The following is a 23,177-nucleotide window of genomic DNA, read 5'->3' as shown; positions in this document are numbered from 1 at the left end:
CTGATCTTGGAGCCTGTTATGTCTACTTCAAGATGCATAAGATGCCTATCACCACCTTTGTTGAGTTTGCGGTTGACAGTGACTGGTGCCAGGAAAGGGTTTTTTGAATCAAAGGGCCTGTGAATAAAAGAACATCACTTAAATGTAAAATTACACAGGGCTGAATATAATCACAAAAACATGTAAAATCCAACTTGAATAAAAAAAAAGAACTAAGATCTATTCCTCAATACATTAAGGACTTGTTTAAGGGTAAACTATGCAGGATTTTCCTAAAAAAAACAACAAAAATAATCCCTCTCAATCATCACTTATGATCCACTAGGAGTGTATTTATCTACACAGACTCTGCCCTCAGCCTGTATTTTCTCATTATTTTGTTATGTTCGGCACGTTTCTGGGCGTCAGCCTTTGGGTAGTGGGTGTGTAGCCTCAAGCCAATAATAGGATGCAGGGTGTGAGGTTGGGACTCATAGCGTAGCAAGCAGGTTACATCGCTGTCTCTGTCTCTCTCCTCTGCTCTCTGTGTGTCTGTTTGACTGAGGGCGGGGCTGAGCCACACACACACACACACACACACACACACACACACACACACACACACACACACACACACACAGCAGCCACAGCAGACAGGATGAAGCGTGCGCTTCGGCTGCATTCACACCAAATCCAGCAAATTCCGCATACACGGGCTTATGCATTACCAATGGTTGTTATACGTTCTGTCCAATAGAGGGCAATCCAATATTACCAATAAACAGGTGATAGCTTTCTTGCTAAGTCACAATTAAGGTTAGGCACCAAATGAGTAACGTTAGCTAAAATATAAATATTAAATAAGCTTTCATCGTACTGGATCATAGTAATTAAACTACACACTTATGTGAAATATAAATAAAACCACATCAGTATGCGCTTATTTACATCAATACGTGATGTGTTATTTGGGTCTCGATGCACTGCAAGTCCATTGATCAGGAGTGCTGATCTCCATAGGTGCATTGCTTTCTGCCATTTCTGATGATTGTGATGTTACGTTAGCACATTAAAAGAGATATTGTGATTCATCAGATGTGGGGTTTCCATCAGTGTATTGCAAGCCCAAACAGGAGGGAGGACAGACGTCTCACTCCGCTAATGTTAGCCAACACATTTATAAAATTAAAAAACAAAAAAACAAAAACACATTCGAACAGTAATTTCAGCATTTGATTTGTATCATTTTTTACTATTTGAATTATAAGACTCCTAAAATTCGTTCCAACAGCCCTAAACTGCAGTGAAATAATAAGAAAGTAATGTTTTATTTATCTGATTCACTGCTTTGTTCTCGCCATCGCCACTCTCTCTTCATTCACTCTCTAGCTTACCCGACCACCACTGCTCTCTCTCTCACTCTATCTTGCTCTGGTGTCGTTGAGCCGGAGAGGAGGGGCCAACTTTGAATGTTGTGTTTACAAACACCAACTGACAAATCCTGCAGAGTATGCCTTTAAGGTTCGGTTAAAGGAAGGCTGTGAAAATGTGTTTTCTACATCCACTAGGGGGCAGAAAGCTTCATTTTTACAAAATGACCTTTTGTAAACTTTGCAGCTGGTTATAAATGTAGGTGAAATGTGAGTGATGGCTGAGCAGACAGCATCACAGTGAAGAATGAGTTCTGGTAGTGAATGTTGTCTCTGGTGCAGTACTTACGGCTTTTGGACCTCAAAACTCTTCAGACGGCCAATCTCGCCTGTGTACACTTTGTTCATGTTGATGTCGGTGTGCTCCTTCAGCTCATACTGCCGTATGCTGTGTGAGGAAACAGCTTAAAGTTAACCTCTTCATACACCACAGAGAACTAAAATAGATGCTAGAATGGTGTCACACTTGTTTCTGATTTTTTTTAAAGAATGACATAAGCCAACCTGGGTTAAAAAAAAACCTCCTACAAATGATTATTGGCATTTGTTTATGTCATACACAGATGGGTGGAGTTTACTATGATTCAGATATAATGTTAACATCATAAGTCTTAGTCAAGATATGCTTGTTTAAAAAAAAAAGAGTTTGGGTTGTGCTGCATTTAAAACCTGTGACAACACAAGTTTTCAAGTTTTAAGTTCAACTGAAGTAGGAGTTCATACTCCTCTAAGTGCTGTAGGAAATTCTACTAAGGAAACAGCTGTGAATCTCAAATTATGGCTGTGAAATGTTGGCATTAATAGAAACAGCCTTTCATTTGACAGTGACAATAATGTATATTATTTGACAGTACACATCATTACGCAGTCCCCTTTCATTTAGTGTTCCCTTCAGGATCCTCACACAAGGAACTTTTTGGGATAAAAGAGCTGGTAAAAATGATTTAGAGTAAAATGCAACAATTTATAACTGATTATACCAAATATAATTGAAGAGTAAACATCTAGATGATAAAAAAAGAAGCAAAGATCATCAATAAACCTTGATTCATCTCCCAAGGCTTCCACTCCGAAGTGCTCGCAGACGGCCGGCCAGAACTGCTCTCTCCATGAAACGAAATCCTCTTCCAGACTGAAAGACAAAACCAGGAGAGTCAGGTGAGACAGCAGATTGACTCATTCAACCTAAGGTCGACTAAGACTTCTCATTAACAATGACAACCACATACATTTTGCAGTAATGATGATCCTTTTTTTACTTTCAAGTGAAACAAATTAAGAAAAAGATAAGGCTAACTTTTGTTTTTTCACAAGAAAACTTCTTTAGGAGATTCAAGATGCAAATGGTTGATCCTCTGAGGGGCATAAATCATTAAAATTCACAGCTCATTAGATTTCAACATTTCTTGCGTAAATTTCAGTGAAAAATGGAAAGTCATCATTTCTTTTTTGGCTCAGAGGATTGATGGGTCACTTACTTGCCATCATCATCTCCCAAACCAAGGTCATAGATGCGCTTTGCCCCAAGTTCTTCCAGCCTTTTGTCGACATATTTTCCCATTGCATTGTAGTGTTCATATGTCTTGTTGCCCAAAGCGAATACCTGTAGACAGACCAGGGCAAAACTCATCAGAAAACAGCCTTAGTTTAATTGCCTGTCTTGTCATGTTTCAGCTAACTGGAAATGAGAGTACTTAATGAATTTGAATTATTAAAAGACAGACAATGGATTAAATACGGAGTGAAGGACGTGACTGTGCCCAAGAATTTAACTAGATTTCCCACAGTTCAGCTCTTCACTCAAATTAGGCCAGGGGCGCTGCACCCCAACAATGACACAATCACACAAGCAGAGACAGACCAGACATGACAACGCACAAAGCCTTTTCTTTCAGGATGCACACAAAGCCCAACGCAGCTCATGCTAGCGAAACGCTGAATATCAATAAGACAGACATGCAAACTGACATGGCGTGACTCATACGAGAAGGAAAAAAAACAAAAAAACAAGTTTGGGAACAGCAATAGTGAACAAAATTTGAATTTAAAAAGGAGGAGACTCATATCAATTCGTTTATTACTGGAGTAATGCAAATCCAGCCTGTATATCCCACCAGTCCAAACTCGCTATTCAAATTTCCATGTAACTTTACCTCTAAAAAATCTCAAAGGGAAATCATTTGCATTCTTTAAGAGCTAAATGATCTTTCCAGCAGTGTGGTGAAGGAGTGTAGGCAGTGAGTAAAACAGAAACTATACAGTAAATGTGCATATTTTAAAAATGTAGGTACATATGTATATTCACCACTCTATTAGAGGTAATCTGGGATCAACTAGCTTAAATCATTATAACTTATCACATTTAACTAGAGTTTACATGCATTAAAGCTCAATCACAGACACACACACACACACACATATACATATATACATACATACATAATTTCATGAGCGACCAAATGCGCCATCTAACTTCTGAAGTGGTTTCAACTGCCGTCACCAACACAAGAGGCCTTTCTTGCAGAAGACATTTCGAAACATGTCACAGTAGGTAAAGCACAGTTGTAAATAATTAAATGAATCATGACTGAAATCTCTTTAGCTGCTTCAGTTTCAAGGTGCTGGTATTGTGCACGCCGCCTAACTGTCATTGTGTGCTGGGACATTTCCTACTATGACGGGTCAAAACGTCTGCTGTGAAAAAGGCATATTCTTGTACAATTACTGTTTCTGACATATTTTAAGAGAAAATCTTTTACGTATACCTTTGCAGAGAATAAAGACTCACCGTGTAGTTTAGTCCAGAGAGGTCTTCATCATCATTTTCCTGCAGCCAGTCATAGAAGTCCTGGGCGTTATCTGTTGGGTCTCCTTCACCATAGGTGGCCATGCAAAATATGGCGAGGGAGTTATTGATCTCAGACAGACGGGACATTTCACCCTGCAGAAGGGAACACCAGCACCACAGACAGTGAGCATTGAGGTTTTACTTATAACTAACAAACCAGTGTATATTATTTATGCCTATTCTCATTACAGTGTTTCAACACATTATTGAAGACACCAGAGATCATAACATTGTGTACTTTGCATTATCATGACTAAAATAGCACACACAAATGATTTGAGCATGTGCTGTCCTTGGATCTTTGTGGACTCACTTACCTGGACTTTATTTAGCTAGAGAATCACATTACCCTGGCAGTTATTACAAACTGTTCATAATCAAACTAATTATAGTCTCATGTCTGAACAAAGAATCAGATTATTGAATTATTCAGAACAATTGCCACTAAAGTGGATGACTGCTTTTCCTGCACTGCAGTGACACTATTTTTAATGACAACTTCACACATAACTCTCTGGTAATTACACTAAATATCATATGAAAGAATGAGAAGGACCTGTGTTAATCTTATTTTTGTGATTTGTATGTTGTTCCACTGATGCAAATTACCATGTCGTATTCCTCTGGATCGGCAGACATTCCTTTCATGCCGTAGCGCTGAGCGTCTTTGGACAGTCTGTTGGCAAATTCCTCCGCTGTGCCCGTCTGGGAGCCGTAGAAAACAATGATGTTCTTGCCCTGGTAATAAATTAACAGAAAAGCATTTACATGGTGAATGTAAAAACTTCTTTCCACAATTATAATTATAGCTAAGCCGTCTCTCATGTCTGGAGGCTGTTTTATATAACTCACAACAGATGCAGTTAATCTATTCTTCATTTCCAAGCAGAGGCACATTACAACAAACCTACATTTTTAAGATATGCTTTTCTACAATGCATATCTTATCTTTACATAAAAAAACAGGTCCATCTGTACACACATTTGTCAGAATCATGAAATACTTGCCTGCAGTGTTGCCATGATAATTCATAACAAAGAAAACCAACGACTAAATCAAATAGCCTTGGGGGCCAAAGTTCTTTTCTGCCACCATCATGGTATCTGAACTATTTGCTGCAAAACCACATGATTCAAAACCAAAGTCTTTTCCCAGGGTTGGCTTGAAACAGAGGACCATCAAAGTCAAAACAGTCTTCAGTCGGTCTAAAACTAGAACTGCATGTAGTCGCATTAGCAGGGAGACTGTTATACACACCATATTCCTGATTCACTGAGCCAAAAAGCAGGAAAACTCAATTTTAGTATTTTACTGGATGTAGATCTTTTCAACTATGGGCTGCAGGCTGTCGAGGTACTGAGGTACTTCGACTTGCAGATAAAACAGGTTTCCAAACAGGTAAAACATCTTCAAGTTGGATCGGGGACACAACATTAACTTCATGTAACAACGTATCTGTCAGTCCAAATGGTTCACACTCTTCAAAAATGATTTCTTAACACTGAGTAATGTTTTGGAACAGCAGCAACAACAAAACTGCTCCTGGACAGTGTATCTTTGTTGGAAAAATAAAAAAAAGTGGATACAAAACACGACTGAAACAGAAGTGATGAAAAGGGTGAAGTTAACTGGGGGAAAAACACATTGCTTGTTGAAAGCAACATCACTTACCGTTTTCTTCATTTTCTCGATGAAACTTGTCTCTCTCGTAGTGGGTGTTCTGGGGGGAAAAATACCAGATTTGACTTGTTAAGTAACTGTAATCAGAATAATTAAACATAAAGAACATAATACTGTGATTAAAAACAAGCTACTGGTCAACAGTGGTGACAGTATTTCTTCAAAAATATATCTTACTGTTAACATAAATTCAAATGGAGAGTAAAAGGTCAAGTGATGAGGTTGTTGGGCATGTTGCTCTTTGACATAATAGATAACTAACATTCATAAGTGAAATAGCTGCAGGGTAAAATAGCTCTTTATCATTTCAATGCTTCAGGTATATAACCAGACTTTAAGAATTTGACTTAATCAGACTTTTTTGTGTCCCTCAATCATAATTGGAAATTGGATAGGCCTGTTTTCCTGCTGGGTTTAGTGTCAGTCTTTGTTTTTAGTGACCTGTCAATAAGTTCATGATGGATTGCAGGCTCCCATCCTGACTTTTGGTGCTGACGTGACCTTTCTGTTTTCCTAGAGATTGCAGACTCTACCTTTAACCAAACAGTTAAGAGTTGGGCACTTAAAGTTAGGCCAATAAAAAGGATTTGCTTCTTATTTATAAAGCAAAGGTGAGAAAAGAGTATAGACCAGTGAGACTGAGGCAGGTAATAGTCCGACAGTGTAGGTAAACACCAAGCTTGACATTTGAATCATTTTAGGTAAAACACTACCAAACCAAACCAAACAACAGAGTAGAACTGGGTAATAAGTCAGCATTATTGTTTACTGGCTTTCAGGGAAACTGCATTGTTTGGTCATGTGATCATGTTGTGGTATATCAAGTTTCTGCTGATTTTAAGCAGTTCAGCTCAAAACAAGAGCTTTTGTGTTACATGTTAAGTTTTGGCTTGCTGGTGCACAACGCTGAAACTGGTTCTAGAGCAGCAACTAACAAATATTTCCATCATCCATTAATCTGTCAATTATTTTATCCATTAGTCGATTAGTTGTTTGGTCCATACAATGTCTGAAAATGGTGAAAAATCTCGATCACTGTTTTCCAAAGCCCAAGACAATGTTCTCAAACGTCTTGTTCTGTCCCGACCGACAGTTCACAACCCAAAGATATTCAGTTTACTGTCATAGAGAACTAAAGAAACCAGAAAATATTCACAGCTGAGAAGCTGAAATCAGAGAATGTGGACATCATTTCCTTAAAAAAATTAATTCAAAAGATTAATCAATTATCAAAAACAGTTGACAAATTATTTAATAGTTGACTAGAGAAATATAAACACAACACCGATAACCACACATTGCGTAATAAGCAGAACTTAGAGGGTCAGTTTATCCAAATCACAAAAATCTATCATTTACTCTTAAGGGTATCTAGCCATGTAGATGGTTTCAGTTTACTGATATATCTGCCTTTGCATAAAACTGAAACTAACTGAACACTGACTAGAGGTAAGCGGGAAAAATGTGGGGGTTTTTTCAAAGGAACTTTTAGTCAACTAACTAATCGATTGATTGACTAATCATTGCAGCTCTACCTGCTTCATTACATTAAACATCAGTTTTGATTGTTTGATGTGGTTTTGCACACATTTGCCATATTTTGATAGACAATGATATCTGAAAAACCCTCTTATCAATATTGTTTTATTGCTTTCAGCCAGACAACAAATTATAATGTGAACAGACTTTTAAATAACATCTGAACAAATGTGTGACTCCAACTGCTGGGCGACAATTTGTCTAGTCATTGTTAGAGTTATCCTCATGTAACAGGAAGTAGCAGAGCAGTGACTCTGCAGCCTGCAAGTATTAGTCATACTCATGTACAAACATGCAAGCACGTACTGGGCGTAAGCAGAGATTACGAAACTTTCACTATTACAGGGAGTCAAGTGGTAGATACGTAATCACTACAGTTTATACCCGACGGTAATTTAAAAGCTTGATTCATGTTTCCAGGAATTAATGGATGAGAACAGATCAAAACAACATGTACAAACAGTGTTGGTTAAAAAAAAAAAAAAAGGGACACAAGATGCAAAATCTATTATCACACCAAATAAAAAAGGCAATGCCGCTCCATTCAGCATCAAAGGCCTGAGTGGACAGCTGCAATTCTGTCTGCAAATAAAAAGACTACAAATGACTACAAGCAGAAATAGTATGCAAGATTAATATATTTTTTGTTTCCAGAGATAGATTTTACTGTGCTCTTTTTGTCTTAACTGCACCAGCTGTCTATATGAGGTGTAAACGCATTAAACACCACTGGTATCTGACTCTATATTGTCTTAAACACACATTTTAGTCTCAAAATTTACAACCTAAGGAACCCATCAAGAGAACAGCAGTGGGCAGAGTGCAGGCATGTGGGACTGATGCCGAACACGCCATAAAAACTGGCCCCCGTGGTTTATACGGATTGTAGTCTGAAGTGAATTCCTGATTGAAATTTAAAAGCAAGCCTTTGCCCTCTAGCTCAAGCATTCCTGACAGATTTAACAGGATCTGTCTAAACGGTCATCATCAGCTCAGACAGCCTCATCGGCTCCGCAGCCACTTAACAGGGAGGATTTTTCTGTGTATCATTAGAAAACAAGCCATTTTACTAAATAACTTGTAGTATCTGAATACTGTCACAACAAATACAGGTATCTTGAGCATGTGAGAAATTATACAAGATCAACATTAGATGAAGAAGTAGACACAATATTTGATAAACTTCCCCAACTTTTTAACTCTAAATTAACAGCAATCTTCAGTGAAATTCTGAGACATTTCGTTCGTAGCATCGTGTGCTAATATCTAGATACATTCATTGATTAGAATTTTATCAAGTGCAATTTCATTAATAACTGTTCAAACAGAATTTGTAATTACTACTTGGTCAGTTCCCTAACTGAAAACTGGTTGGCTTACTTTTTTTATATCTCAGTAGAATACAAAGTTCTAATAGGAAGAACATACATTTACAGGAAAAAACAAAAAGGGAACAAATCATAGCTGATGACACATCACTAGTGTTGTGGATCTACTAGTTACTGTCCAAAACGGACCAACATTACTGTAGAGGTGAGCCAATCATACGTTTTTGTTGGCATTCCTGAAACAAAAGTCAAAAAACATTCTCAAATCTCTTTTTATTAAATTACACGGCTGAACACAAAAGACAGACGTTTCGGCATACTTCAGCCATTTCATAAAACCGTAATAAAGTCCTCTGCTACGGCTGGCGGCTTGACTTTAATAACATTAGATTTTCATATCAGATTTTAGTTAAACTAATGCAGGTAATTAAAGGCCAAGTAGCCTGTTGGGATGCAGCATGCAGCTCTAAAAAAAGTCATTTCAAAAGGTCTTGCATTGCTAACACAAGCCCATTGACTGAAATCCATGTTTTGCAGATGTTGCACTTTGCTCTTATCCAGTTCAGTAAAATTGGCCCCTGAGCTTTAACATCTTTTCCTTTCAGCGACGTCTTGAACCCCACATGAAAACAAACCCGTGCATGCTGGCGTTGACTCATCGTTTGAACAATTACAGTTTAGTCCAAACTGTTCAGAGCTCATCATCTGTATATATACGGTCAAAAAGAAGTTTCCATTCATTCATCCATCCAGGAACTAAAACTTTTCAAACAAGTTGGTTTGGTCTTGTTCTGTAACACAGGCTCATTCACACACATGCACGTGATCTTATGATGCTACAATCAAGAGACGTGTTTTCCATTTAAAGACCCCAATAAAAATGGAAATGAAACATAATGCCATGTTTACTGATTAAATCAGGAGGAAGGCAGGAAACGCAGTGACTGACTAACAGTGTTTGAGGAGCTGGTAGAGAAAGAAAAAAAGAAAAAGAAAACAGAGGACGCAATAATCAAATTTTTTTTGTAGACGAGCTGATTTTATCACCATCTGTTAACATAATGGGAACATTGGGTAGCTTTTGAAACCATTTCTTTGCCAGTCTTTCATAGAAACCAGCGACTAACACTTACAAATAACTTACAAAAGGTGTCATTCAAAAACTACTAAATCTGGTGTGAGCTATCAAACTAAGCATCAGGATTAAACAACGTCTGGTGAGAAATGTTTACGACAATGTCAAGCAAGCATCATTAAAATAAATCTCTCGCTGTGCCTCACAAGGAGCAATAAAACAAACACTTTACTGACCTCTCGGCAGCATCTCTCCTGTCCTCTGGCAGGGAGAAGACACAGCCCATGGCATGAAGCCCTGTAGCTCACCGCTGCCACTAGCACCACTGGCTAGGCCACGCCGGGAACCGCCACGCTCAATATCAAAAGCGGGACGTCAACACTCCACAACCACAAGACGGAAAAATAAAAACCAGTCCAGAAAGGCGCTCACAGGTTTTTAAGAGCTGCCTTGCCTTCACCTCAGAGGCTCCAGCACGATCTGAACTCTGCCTCTTCCTGTGCTGCTCTCTGAAACCAGCAGCGTCTGTTCCTCTAACTCACACACACACACACACACACACACACACACACACACACACACACACACACACAGAGCACACAGCAGCCTACAAGCCCTGTCAGTGTCTGGCAACCGCTGAGGACACAATGGTGGGAAACTGACTTTCCCATAAAATGTAGCCGAGCTACAGACCCACACTTTTGACTCACACAAACACACACTGAAACACTCTGGGTCTGAAAATGCCTCCCCCCCCCACCCCACACCCCCCTCATCCCCGCCCCCTTTTCCTCTCCGGTCTGAAAGGTGTTAGGAACGAAAAAGTCTACAAGATCCATTCTGAGAATTTGGCCAGTTATCAGAGCAACTCCTCAGTGGACCATTGAAGGGTTGTGGGGTGTAGAGAAGGAGGGGGGGGGCGGGGGGGCTGTGAATGGTAGTTTTTCTGAAGTGTCCCCCCGCCCCCATCTCACTGGAGGAGAGAGGGGAATGTCATTGCTATGGCAACCTCATTTATCATAAAAGGATTCCATTTGTGACATGGTCCTACTCCAATGGCAGAGCAGCTCAGCCCGCACACACACTAAAAAGAAAAACAGGGGAGTGGGGAAAGAAGAATGAAAAAAAAAAAAAAAGTAACTCAGGGCAAAGAAAGGGTTTCTTGTCTTTTGCCTCAACTTTCCACCTTTGGAGAGGACTCACAAAAGGAGCTTGGCTCGCCCTCCTCGTTCGCTCTCCAGGGAACTTTCAAAATGGGTTCAGGGCCAAAAACAAAAGCACAGGAAAGACATGGAAGACTACGCCCCCTTCATAACAGTTAGTAATCACTGCTCCCTTTAAGGGGAGGGGAGACCAGCTTGGCGCTTGTGTTGCTCTGTTCTCTTCCTGTATTCCCGCCCTCTACAGATACACACTCTTCCCAAAGCAAAACATGTTCCCTGAGGGTCCCCCCCCCCACCTCCTCCTCCTCCTTGCCAACCTCCTGTTTTCACACAAATGGCCAGGATCTTCCTAGCTCAACACTATCTCCATTCACACAACCATGCGAGACCTCAGCCACACAGTGAGCATGGCTGCTACTGGCCTGTGGCTTTACTCCGGTGACCAAAGAAATTGTGTTGTGGTTTGGGGAGGGACAAAAAAAAAAAAAATGTGGCCGGTGGAAGGAGAGCCTCCTGAAAACGAGCCAAGCCTCTATCAATCCACTGATAAGTGATGAGGAGAGGGAAGAGGGCAGGGGAAGCTTGCAGGCATTGACATGAGAGAGAGAGAGAGAGACAGAGAGAGAGAGAGAGAAAACAAAGGTCGCTCCTAGTGGAACATTTACAAGAGCTTTAAGCCGTGCACTCTCACACACTTGCTTCAACGGCTTTACAGAAACAACTTGTATGCAGAATTTGATGGATTTGGAGAATTTTTGTTTCTTTCTAGCTGCAGGTTAGTACAAAGACGCAATCAGATCACTGAGCTACCTATATGCAATGTCCAATGACAATGAAAGAAAACAATGGTTAAAAAAGTAAGTGATGTCATTTTTACTCAAAAACGTCATATCTTATAGGTTTTACACACACCGTCTGTAGCAGTGACTGGATCTCAAAAGAAAAACTGATTATGGCTTTAGATTTAATTTTTTTTTTTTTGATAGCAAAATACATGTATGATGTCACTTGTGGATTTAAAACACTAATTCCCACTTTTAAATGCCTCCAACTAACCCCAACCCCAATGAGCGTTTACTCAAGAGCTTGGCCTGGCAAGAGTTCAAGTCATGTTTGCCAAGTGGAGGTGATAAGAAGCTTTTTTTCAGTAGCGCTAATGTGTGTATAATGACTTACATACATGACTCACGTTGTTAATGTTGGGACAAAAGCTAAACGCAGAGTCACTCTTTTACGATTTGAGGGTCACAAATTATCTGTGTACCAAAGTAAATATGGTGCCTCCATAGATTGATAGATTACATCACGACCGGTTACTGATTAAATAAGAAGTGCTACAGATTGCAAGTCAAGGACAAGGCCAAGAGCAAGGCTACCCTTACCTATGAGATTCTGAGATTATGATTCAAATACCTGAAGACAAACTTCGGATGTCTAGCTGTCTGGATGCGCTGGTTAAGTACGCATCAACATGTATGTACTGTATAATGTTTACAATATGGCTGACCAGAGCTAGCACTTCACAAAAGGAGGGTAATGTAATGCAGAGGAGGATGACTCTTTCCAACAACCGTTTTACATAAGTATGGTATAAAAATGCTTCATTTTATTGTTACCATAGTGCATGAAAGTGAAGTAAAAATAAGTGTTTAAAAGCCAACATTTCAACTTGTGTGTGGAAAGATAAGAAGCATAAATTACTCTTTATGGAAGCTAAAATCTGTAAAAAGATTTGATCAGTTAAAACTCTGATGGGTGTACTCACGGTGTATCGAGCTTCTTGAATTCAGGGATGGGCTCAGGCTTCTTGCGGGACATGAACCAATAAATGACGAGGCCGACAATCAGGGAGAAGAGGAAGAGGTCCAGGTTGCTGAAAAGAGGCTCCTCTTCGTCCACCATGGGCTCGGTGTGGGTGGTGGTCTCAGGGTCCATATCTGCCATGTTGACACTCTACATTGGGAAAGAACAATGCTGTTAGACCAGTCTCACAAGCAAAAAAAAGCAAACGCTTCAATAGTTATGAAACACATATGATTAAATCGATTACTTGACAGAAAATTAATCTAATGTAATAATTGATGATCCATTATTTTATAAGTAAATGTAGCAGATATTAGCAGCGCCTCACATCATTGTATAATAAACCCTTTGAGTTTTTGGACTGTTAGTCTAAATTAACAGTTTGCTTTCATCAGTTTTGACTCTGGGAATGGACATTTATTTTTCTATTCTATAGAATCACATTGATTAGTTGATTAATCGATTAGTTGATCAACAAAATTAATCTGCAACTATTTTGATAATTGAATTGTCGTTTTGGTCTTTTTTAAAGCAAAATTACCAAACATTTGCTGATTCCAGCTTCTCAAATCTGTGAATTTGATACTTTTCTTTGTCAAACATGATAGTAAACTGGGTATCTTTGTGTTTTGGACAGTTGGTCAGACAAAAAAAAAGACATCTGAGGACGTCAACATGGGCTGTGGGTCATTTATAATGGTCATTTTTCAATATTTACAGACATTTTATTGACAGAACAATTAATCTATTAATCAAGAAATTAATCTGCAGATTAAATCGATAATGAAAAGAAAGATTAAAATAAAAACTACCCACCAGATCTACGACAATCATTAGTTACAGCCCTACAGTTTAGAGTACATGTGCCCTTTACTGCTTTTGTCTATTTTACACAATTTGTGATGAATGTGTTCAGTATAAATCGAAGGGACAATGAGCTGTAATTTCAAATCTGTAATTTAAAATCTGTTTCAGTTCTCAGCTATTAGCTATTAATTCCTAATTTAACAAAACCGGAGACTCTGGCATAAAACTGGTTAAGCTACTGCACAGAGCAATATGATCACTAACAGATGTGAGCCATATTCTACATGCTATACCATACAATGACTGCTTTTGTGCAAGCATTATTGGACAATTGGCTTTACATACAACGGCATTGTAGCCCACTGCTCTCGATACCTGAGGAAACTTTTGCAATGTATCGGCAACTCTTTTCTCGCTGTGCACGAGAGGACTTCGTGTTCTGAGCTCTCATGTTTCAATTTTGTTCATGGAGTGAAAACATGTAGATCAGGTTTTCTCTAATCCTATAAGCTGGCTAGTCCACAACTACAGAACAGTATGATTGGAGTTTTTTTTTTTCTTAGCTACGTGTAAACACACACACTACTGGACTGCTGACTCACTGTACAGATATATCTGTGAGCCAATACCCCTAAGTACAGACGTCACACTGACCTCATGAGGTATAACACTTAAGATAGATAAAAACATTATTAAACTATCCAGTAAGTTCATTCAGGCAATGTGCGTTAGATTCAGACATCACTAAAACAAGCATTTCATATCACGTCAGAAAACTTGTATTTATTATTTATTATATGTATTTATTTGACAGTAGCTACACAGCAGTTTTACCAGCATGTTAGCAGCCAATTAAGTAATCAAAGGTTTCTAATAATCACACCCAACTGTGTCATTCATCCAATTTCCTCATAATTAACTGTTGATGATTTCGAAAGGCAAAACAACGCCATTTAAAAACACACACCTGGCTGAAACTCAACACTCTAAAACTGCAATAAACCCTGCCGTCATGATGGTTATGATCAGCTTTTGTTTAAACTTTTTTAGAGAGGTGTTGATTCAACTTCATGCCTGTTACTGGGTTATACTGAGAGCTATAGCTTTATCACATATACAGAAATATTAGTTTTAGGTATGTTTTTTCAAACAAACTGCCAACTCATGTTAAGTCCGATCATTTTGGGGAAACAAGCAACAAGTTGAGAACAGGACAAACTGTGTCACATACCAAGCATCAGTGTCTTCTGTTTGTTGCTATGTACTTTCCACACCAACCTCTTTGCTTAGTGATCTCCCAGCAGGGTCAATTAACACCGAAGCAACTGAAAACACAATTAACGTCATAAACATCAATAGCTACAGGTACACTAAAAAGCAACCCAGGCAACTTTCAGTAATTATTTTAATAGCTACTTATTAATTCAGTAATTATATTTTCTCTCTTGCAGATTTCACACACAGTGTTGTGTGCCCTTTGAAAGACATTACAAACATAAAAGATGAAAAATATCTGTCAAAAGAAGTGAAATTTTTCTTGAGAAGAGCTTGGCTGTTGAGGAAAGTTCACCTCAGCTATTCAGGTCTCTTAACAAACATCATTCCTTTCAGATTCAAGAGTCCTGCAGGCAAAATTATCAACAGTGAATTATGAGGGATTATGAGGAATTTGATGAAAAACACAGTTGCATGTGATTATTTTTATACAATGCTGCAGTTCTCTAGAACGGTTCCCATAGTTCCCTGAAGCAACAGCAGGTTTTAAACTTTTAGTAAATAAATAGTTGATGGAAAGACAATCATGAGTTTGTTTTGCTTGTTGTGTGATTCTTCTGTTTTTGCCTGTCTGTTGGTAGGGCTGAACAATTTTGAAAAGCTATCTAGTTGCGACTATTTTGACTGATATTGCAACTGCGATATCAGACGGATATCAGAAGGAATGCTAATTTATACATCATTATTCTTATTTTCATTGGTTTTTGTGGGGATCTGTACCAAAGATGTTTAGAATACGATGTGTAGGCAGGACATCTCTGCAGCACGACAATATTTAATTTGAAATGGTATTTTAATGCACATTTTGCCTTTAACAAATATTGTGCCTTCTGCAATTTGAAAATTGCAGTATGTCATAATGTAATTTTGAGAAAAAATTCCATTAATTGCTCATCTCTATCTGTTGGTTAGTTTGACTGTGTGTCTTGTTATTGCACATGTTTTAGTCGGTCTTGCCTGACTTGAATATCTGCCATCCTACCCCCTCTTTCCTTTAAAGGATCACATTGGAGATAAGCTTTTAGCTTTAATATTTTTATCCTCGATAATTTATTATATGTTAGGACTGAGTGAGTACAGTCATATTAACCCATCTACTAATCAATGCCTAATGCACTCCCTGATCTGACCAGACTGACTAAAAGGGCACACAGTGTATAGTTGCCATTTAAGTCAAATGAAAGAAGCTTTAAAAAGGGCACTAATCAATGAATCTGACATGGACGGAGTTCACTGGAGTTCATCCTCGAAATTCAACTCTTCTACTTTTAAAACAAATAATTGTGTAACAGTCAAGGAGGTGGCACTAGTTACCAGCGGCGTTTTTGTCATTCAGTTTAGTCTTGTACATTAACCAGTGGAATTAAGTCACTCAATGAGTCAATGAATAAAAAGATGTTGCCTGTTAATAAAATGACGCATAAAATAAGTAAAAATTACAAAGATAGCCGGCGGGAATGGATTTAGGGCCCTGACTATTCCCTGGACCGTGGCAATATTGGCTGAAAGCATGACACCGTGGAAGAAAACTAGTTAGTTTAGAAACACAATAATGTTGTCTAAAACATGGTATGTCCAAAACAACGTATTTTGAGATACACACGCCGAGAAAACTAACAGCAGATATAAGTTAGCCTCAGTTTGCGTAACTCGCACCGGAGTCGGCACTTCTGTCAAGCTAATGTTGAACTAAAGCTGAACATTTCCTCCGTGTTTGAAGGTTTTAGTCCACCGTGCGAGTCTTTTTTTGCTAACCTGTAACTCCTGCGGACTGCCACGGACTTAAACTCGATGTGATAACAATCAAGGTGAAATTAATCCACTGCTTACCTTCGCCTCGCTCCTCTGTGTCAGCTTCACACTGTTCACAATGCGGAAGGAAACTTTACGCCATGCCGGGTCAAACTAACTCGATCCTGGCAGCGGGGGTGGACTTTTTTAAAACTTAAAGGCTAAATGCGTCGTATCCAGCAATTTTTCCTCACTTTTCCCACTACTGATAAGCTTGAGATGTGTGTATTTTTTAGAGGCAATTCTGCTTCGATTGGCTGTCGAGAATAAGCACATTTGTCTTTAATTTCTGCAGACACGTGTCTTCACTTGGACTAGTCTGTAACGTAACGTCACATGTAACTTGGCTGCTATGCTCGTTCAATGTGCTGAAGGTGCAGCAGGCAAAGGGTCACGGTTATGCAATCCAGCCAACAGGACAGACTCTTTGTATCCCTGACAGTCTGACAGCCAAACTCATCAAAGCTGTTCTCCACAACTTAAAGGGTGTTTATGTCCAGAGTGCTAAGGACACATGGTAGATTACCCAACAACCCTGTGAGCTTTGCATGAGTCTGCATGCTCAGCTTTCTTGTGCAGTGGTGGGAGAAGTGTTCAGGTTTTTTTTTTCCTGGATTTAAAATCTTACTTAAGTAAAAGTACATATCAGCAAAATGTACCTAAAGTAAACACTCATTATGCAACAGAGTGGGCCCCTGTCAGTGTAATGTTGTATAATATTTGATCATTATTTCTGATTTTAATGTTGAACGGGTGAAGGAAGAGCTAAAAAAAATGTGTTTTTCTTCTTGTTCCTTCAGTTGAATGTTTGAGCTTCACTGTGCAGAATGATGTATGTGCAGAGTTTGACATTAGAAGGCTGTTTTCACATTTGTCTGCTGAAAGTAGAAAAGTTTCTCTGTGCTCATTGAAAATCCAGTTTGAAGCGGTGGGCCTATGACCATGATTAGTGACATCACAGATATTTTGGAAGCTAATGTGGTCCAGTGTGCAACTTACATAATTGTGATGTGGAAACTTGAAGCCTCCAGTGCACAAACACTAACAAAGGACTTAACAGTGAACAAAGAGACATCTTGTGTCTTACAGTTAAACTTTTGAAATGAAACTTATTTGCATATTTCTAGATTCTGAAATTTTTGATGAGAGAGAAGGAACAGATATCATTTTAAGGATTTTCACAAGATTTTTTTTTTTTGTTGAAAACTATATTAGACACAAATTATTATTCAAAGTAGAGTATTTTACATACATCTTAAAACATGTCTCAAGAGGATCTTTAACTATTTTACTTATGGTTCATTTAATCTATAACAACACATTGTATTTTATAAGCTCATAACCAGATTTGTACATCAAAACTTAATCTGCAAAATAACTATATCTACAGCTGTGAACTATAGTTGTATGCTCTAAATGTGGTGGAGTAAAAGCTACAATATGCGCCTCTGAAATGTAGTGGAATATAAGTATAAAGTAACATAAAATTGAAATACTAAGTTAAATACAAAAAATTTTAACTGAGTAAATATTTAATTACTTCCCACCCCTGGTTCTATGATTATGTAAACAGAATAATATAATGTAACATAATGTGATCATGTGGACTGTACTTCATTAGTCCCTGCGGGGTTGAGTGTGAATTCACACTCAATACAAATTAAACCACATAAAAAGCCCAAAAGAAGAAACATATTCAGACACATGCAGGTACAAACACAAAATATGTAAAAGTACAACAAAGATAAAAACACAGAAGCATTGTGGAGCATAATTTAACTTTTAATGGCAAGTGATTCATAATAACACAGATTTATTTTTGCGTTTCTACTGTACGTGTTTTGTAATAATAGCAAGCAGACTTTGTTGACAGCATATTATTATAGCAAATAATGTTAATGATAGCAGCAGTGATTATATGAGTTTTCAGTCAGACAGGAGCATAAGAGACAACATTTCTGGCATTTTTTATTATGTTTCACAGATGCTTTGGTTTCTGATTCCTGCTCTTGAGCTTCTGACGAACTACAGCAACAGTGGTGAAGAAATTTCCCATGAACAGAATAAGGAAGCAGAGACCACACATCATGACCTGGCATCATAAGGAACATAGAGAACAAAACATGAGTAAGCAAAATAGCTCTTATTAATCATTTTTTGGATACATAGAGGAGACAAAATGGGAGTGTAGTCAGCTGGAGTTACATCCAAGCATGCTGGTGCTTGAGGCTCAAGCCATATCTACACTAAGAGAAATGAAAAATACACACCAAAACCATTATTTGAACAAGGTGTCTGTAATATCTTTAACCAAATGAGAACTCATTGCACAGACACTGTAATAAGCCCTCTAGTGGTGTATAGTATAAACAAATGTTTCACATAATAAATTCATATTTGTTTAACGTTATAAAAGCAGGAACACAGTGAAATAGTACAACTTGGGGACTGACCTGCCCTTCTCTACAGTCTGGGAGCTGAGCCATTCTGAAGAGAGAGATGCTATTGAAGAGCTGCCAGAACTATAAGACAAAACATGAGGACTTGTGGGTTTGTTTTGTTTAAAAGTGAAATGGACATAGTATTCAACTGCGCAAGCACCAATAACCTAAACATTGTCTTAAATCATGCCTAAATATGAGCCTTAGAATGACATCAGCAGTTTTTTTTTTATCAGCTAGTCTGTGTAATCCAATCTAAACCATGACAAAGTGTTATTTTTAATGCAAACTAAGCAATTAGTTTGAGGAAATTTCACAAGTGTAGTTGCAAAGTGTCTCAGTTTCACCGACTGTACTCACATGACCAAAAAACAGGAAGGGCAAAAGAAACGTCAGCCCTTTCCACATCCAGGACTGAAATCCTTCTAAAAACAGAAAGCAAACAGGCTTTAAATTTTCTTTTTTTTTTACTCTCACATCTGTTATAGCACGAGGAACCGATACATGCCTGATGGGGCATCAGTGTCCTTGGCGTGTTACGGTGTATATCTCACCCACGGTCAGATCCATGTTGTGTCTTTCTCCCAGGGCTCGTAGTCTGTACAGACATCCACTCTGATAATAGCACTGCAGACACTGAACGAAACCTGTGTGTTCCACATGAGAGAAGCACCCAGAAGACAATACTGATCAGGCTTCGGTTTGACTTTGGAAAAGCTTGAAGCATAAATATGTTCCAAGTACTTGACCTTACTTTGATACAAGGAGTAGGCAAGGAACTGGTTTCTGAATATCTTGTATTGGTTCCCATCAGGCCTTAGATGTAAAAGGGAGAACATTTGTCATTTTAAAGCAAAAAGTACAACTCAATGGATGGATTTTTCTTTAAGATGAACAGAAATGTTGATAAATTAATCATAGGCAAGCTTCTTGTTGGTATTTCATTTAATTTTGTTTGTTATTTGGGTTTTTTTTAATCTTCTTCTCTACTCACCATGTCAGCATTACACCAGACAGAAAAGCTGAGACATAGTGATGGAAAACCCACCAGCCTTTGATTCTGTAATGCAGGACACATTATTAGATATTTAGATTGTATTTTTTTTACACCAAGTCAAACTGAATTGCTTAAAGAAGGAGGCAAATTACTTTACTATGAATATGTTGTATTTATGAAAAATATGGTATTTATGATTATTGTGGTTGGGCTGACCTGGAGCCATTGCTGATGAGGATACTTTCCCTGATAGTTAAAGTGCAATAATACCACACCAGCAGGAAATTAAGGATCGCATCAAGAAACCTAAAGTTAAACAAAAGATGAGTGCTGGATTTAAACATAATGTACATACAGCGTCCATGTAAACAAACCCACAGTAACTGACGAGGATGAAGAAGCCGTGAAGTGACATGCTGATACTTACCTGTAGCTCGGAAAGAAAAAGCATATGAAGGAGAATAGCAGCAGGATGACAGTGAAGTACAGCTTGAACTTCTCATATTCATCTTTGTAGGCAAATCTGACAAGGAGGTGACAAAATCAGGACACAATTTATAGTACCGGGCTTTTCAAAACTAATAAAATAGGCAGAATATCATCAGCAAAGAAAATTGTTCTGTCCTAATTTGAATCATGGAAATAAAGGAGAATTTAAATATTGATTTAAAGTGGCTATTGGAGCGATAGTGATAAATCATTTCACTTGATGTTCAGGGTTAAGGTTCAGTGCTTACTTTGACTGCTTGCTGAGAAGAGTGATGTTCACATTTCCAAGAACCAGACTGAGATACAGTCTGTAACATAAAACAATAATATTCATTTTCACTTTATTTAACTTCACATAAGGTAATACATGTAATTAATGTATTTTTAAGTTGTATTTTAAACATAGTAATGACATGAAGTTGTATTTTAGGGCTTTTGAATGAACAGAAGTCATCACCCATTTTTCTTGGGAAGGAAAGCTTTCATTTCAAAGAAAGCATTTGGTCGCATCTTCATTTTCTCTTTTATTTCATCCAAGGTCTTAGCATCTTCTTCTGATAGTCCTTTGCTGCATCTGATGGATGATGAAAGGGCACAAGTCTATATCGTTAGCAGATGACGACATGTGAGTCAATTGAGGGTCATTTGAGTGTCAGCTGAGGAGGGTCCACTTTGTCCGTATCAGTAAGCTTATCTTCCTCCCTGTGAGTCTGTGAGCGTATAATGTGTGTGTGGCCTGATGTGCTGTATTTATCTGCATATATGACAATAAACATGTATCCATGCAAATTTGTGTGTGGACACTTACTTTTTCACAAGGTGGGACATCTCCTTGAGTCTCTTTTGCTGACTCGAAATGGAGGAAGAGCAGTTGTTTTGTAGTTTAGATATTTCATCCAGTTTCTGTAAGTACATCCGGTGTGTCTCCTGGATGACGTAATGACATTAGGTTATATCATAAAGCAAAGGGATGTGTAGATTAAAAGGAATATTTGCTGTATTTTTTTAACTTTCCTTGGAATATGGTGAATTAGCATTAGCATTATTAATATTTTTTTTAGTTTTAACATTTCATCATCAGGTTGGAGTAACACTTCAGCATTGATACACCTGCCCCATGTGAATAATTTGATATTGTCAGCTGATTACGATCTGTTTCTTACCTGAACATGTTGATACTCTTCTTCCAGACATTTCCATTCTTCCAGAACGTCTGTTAAACCTCGAGGCATTTTGTGAGCACTTAACTGTTCACACACTATTCTGACAAAAGAAATGACTTGCACATAATGCTATGTTGAAGTATTAGTCTTCAGGGCGTGTATCACATCTCTGTAGACAGTTTATTGCGGTTTAAGTGAACTTTGACTGGTACAAATGTGCAACATTTCAATCTGGACAGTGTTATGTGGTAATTCTCTGGTTATCACATTGTTCAGTTATCACTCACAGAGCTAACAGTGGTTATTGTTGTTATATTGCATACAATGGAAAGACTAGATGTCCACATTTTTATGTTTGCCATAGCTCACTGAGCACCCTGACAGCTAGATGTTTCTGTTGTGCATATTTTCTCTTTCGACAAATTTTGTCACTTACACAGCACATTAGCAGCCTCTGGTGGGTGAATGAAGGGACTGAGCAGTAACTCACTTTACCATAGAGGCTGGTGTCTATGGAAATGTTCTTGCATGTGTAATGTGATGGTAATTTTGTATTTGTGTGTGTGTGTGTGTGTGTGTCCTTTCTACCTGTAGAGACTGCACGTAATAGACGCACAGTCAGTGTCTTGATACTGCACAATTACCTTTATTAAACTTTTAAAGAACACATATACACAAAAGTGGTACATAGGAGCAAAAGGTGCCACCCAGACATAATACACACACCTTAAACAAACAAACCACAAGGGAGGATCCATCTCTTTAACAAGTGACAAAATATGTATATGTGTACATATTTATATCAAGTCAACCCATATAATTCTGCACATGGAAGAACAAAAATTCAATTAGAAGATATGTCCTAAATGTGAGCGTTTTATTATTACACAAGGTCAAGCCTTATAGTTGACACGTGGGTAAGCAATTTTGACCAATTTTCATCTAAGACATAAATCTTAGCTCTTAGTTTAAATGTAATTCTCTCTATAGTGTATATATTGTAAACTTGGTCAATCCATTCATTTTTCTGGTTGAATTAAATTTAAACGAAATAACAAAAAACTGCAGGTCCCGGTCAATAACCACGCTGCTGTAATAATTTCTCCAGTACAAAATGTTTCAACAGTTAGTCCGGCCGGCGGTGGGATGTCGCTGTTGGGTAGATTTGGTTTATCAAAGACACCAGCAAAGCAACACAGCACATAAAATAAGCACAGCAGAAACGTCAGAAAGGTTGGACCACTGTGTTCAACTATTTAGCTTTGAACTTTAAAGTTACGGCTGAAAATTACTACAGAAATAAACAGGTTTGCCAATTTTACATAACTGCCAGTTGCCTACCCGGAAGTGACTGTTGTCGTCACGGTG

General features: G+C 38.2%; 2 protein-coding genes and 1 long non-coding RNA gene across 3 annotated transcripts in view; 1 reads left to right on the top strand and 2 right to left on the bottom strand.

Moving 5' to 3' along the window:
- porb (P450 (cytochrome) oxidoreductase b) overlaps nucleotides 1–14,952 on the bottom strand; it is a 20,431-nt gene extending 5,479 nt beyond the window's left edge. Inside the window, exons 1-9 of the mRNA XM_067595891.1 lie at nucleotides 14,932–14,952; nucleotides 12,809–12,996; nucleotides 5,930–5,978; nucleotides 4,867–4,995; nucleotides 4,198–4,350; nucleotides 2,888–3,012; nucleotides 2,452–2,541; nucleotides 1,699–1,797; nucleotides 2–117 (exon numbers count right to left, since the gene is read on the bottom strand). Coding sequence (XP_067451992.1) covers nucleotides 2–117; nucleotides 1,699–1,797; nucleotides 2,452–2,541; nucleotides 2,888–3,012; nucleotides 4,198–4,350; nucleotides 4,867–4,995; nucleotides 5,930–5,978; nucleotides 12,809–12,987 — 940 coding nt within the window. The 5' untranslated portion in view covers nucleotides 12,988–12,996; nucleotides 14,932–14,952. The remainder of the gene's footprint in view (nucleotide 1; nucleotides 118–1,698; nucleotides 1,798–2,451; nucleotides 2,542–2,887; nucleotides 3,013–4,197; nucleotides 4,351–4,866; nucleotides 4,996–5,929; nucleotides 5,979–12,808; nucleotides 12,997–14,931) is intronic.
- Nucleotides 14,953–16,760: 1,808 nt separating this feature from the next.
- On the top strand, nucleotides 16,761–21,435 carry LOC137185949 (uncharacterized). The gene is made up of 3 exons (XR_010928939.1): nucleotides 16,761–17,236; nucleotides 18,704–18,846; nucleotides 21,185–21,435. It is a non-coding gene; the product is annotated as an uncharacterized lncRNA (long non-coding RNA).
- Nucleotides 18,663–23,138, bottom strand: LOC137185945 (ion channel TACAN-like). Its single transcript, XM_067594508.1, has 12 exons — nucleotides 21,810–23,138; nucleotides 21,455–21,573; nucleotides 21,104–21,220; nucleotides 20,895–20,954; nucleotides 20,585–20,680; nucleotides 20,374–20,463; nucleotides 20,155–20,220; nucleotides 19,915–19,976; nucleotides 19,715–19,807; nucleotides 19,521–19,585; nucleotides 19,173–19,241; nucleotides 18,663–18,811 (listed from the first exon to the last, which is right to left on the bottom strand). The coding sequence occupies exons 1-12, from the start codon at nucleotides 21,876–21,878 to the stop codon at nucleotides 18,698–18,700; spliced, it is 1,020 nt and encodes a 339-aa protein (XP_067450609.1). The 5' UTR covers nucleotides 21,879–23,138; the 3' UTR covers nucleotides 18,663–18,697.
- Nucleotides 23,139–23,177: the final 39 nt, after the last annotated feature.

The sequence above is a fragment of the Thunnus thynnus genome, chromosome 7, assembly GCF_963924715.1.
Source record: "Thunnus thynnus chromosome 7, fThuThy2.1, whole genome shotgun sequence".
Lineage (NCBI taxonomy): Eukaryota > Metazoa > Chordata > Actinopteri > Scombriformes > Scombridae > Thunnus > Thunnus thynnus.
The sequence above is the reverse complement of the archived record's forward strand: the minus strand, read 5'-3'. Positions and strand labels throughout refer to the sequence as shown.

What these genes read in the sequence shown, in the direction of transcription:
- LOC137185945 (XM_067594508.1), bottom strand. Translation starts at nt 21,878, where the DNA reads ATGCCTCGAGGTTTAACAGACGTTCTGGAAGAATGGAAATGTCTGGAA. An exon ending in ATGTCCCACCTTGTGAAAAA is followed by an intron (nt 21,221 to 21,454) that starts GTAAGTGTCCAC and finishes ATCATCCATCAG; the next exon opens with ATGCAGCAAAGGACTATCAG. An exon ending in CTTCTCAGCAAGCAGTCAAA is followed by an intron (nt 20,681 to 20,894) that starts GTAAGCACTGAA and finishes CCTCCTTGTCAG; the next exon opens with ATTTGCCTACAAAGATGAAT.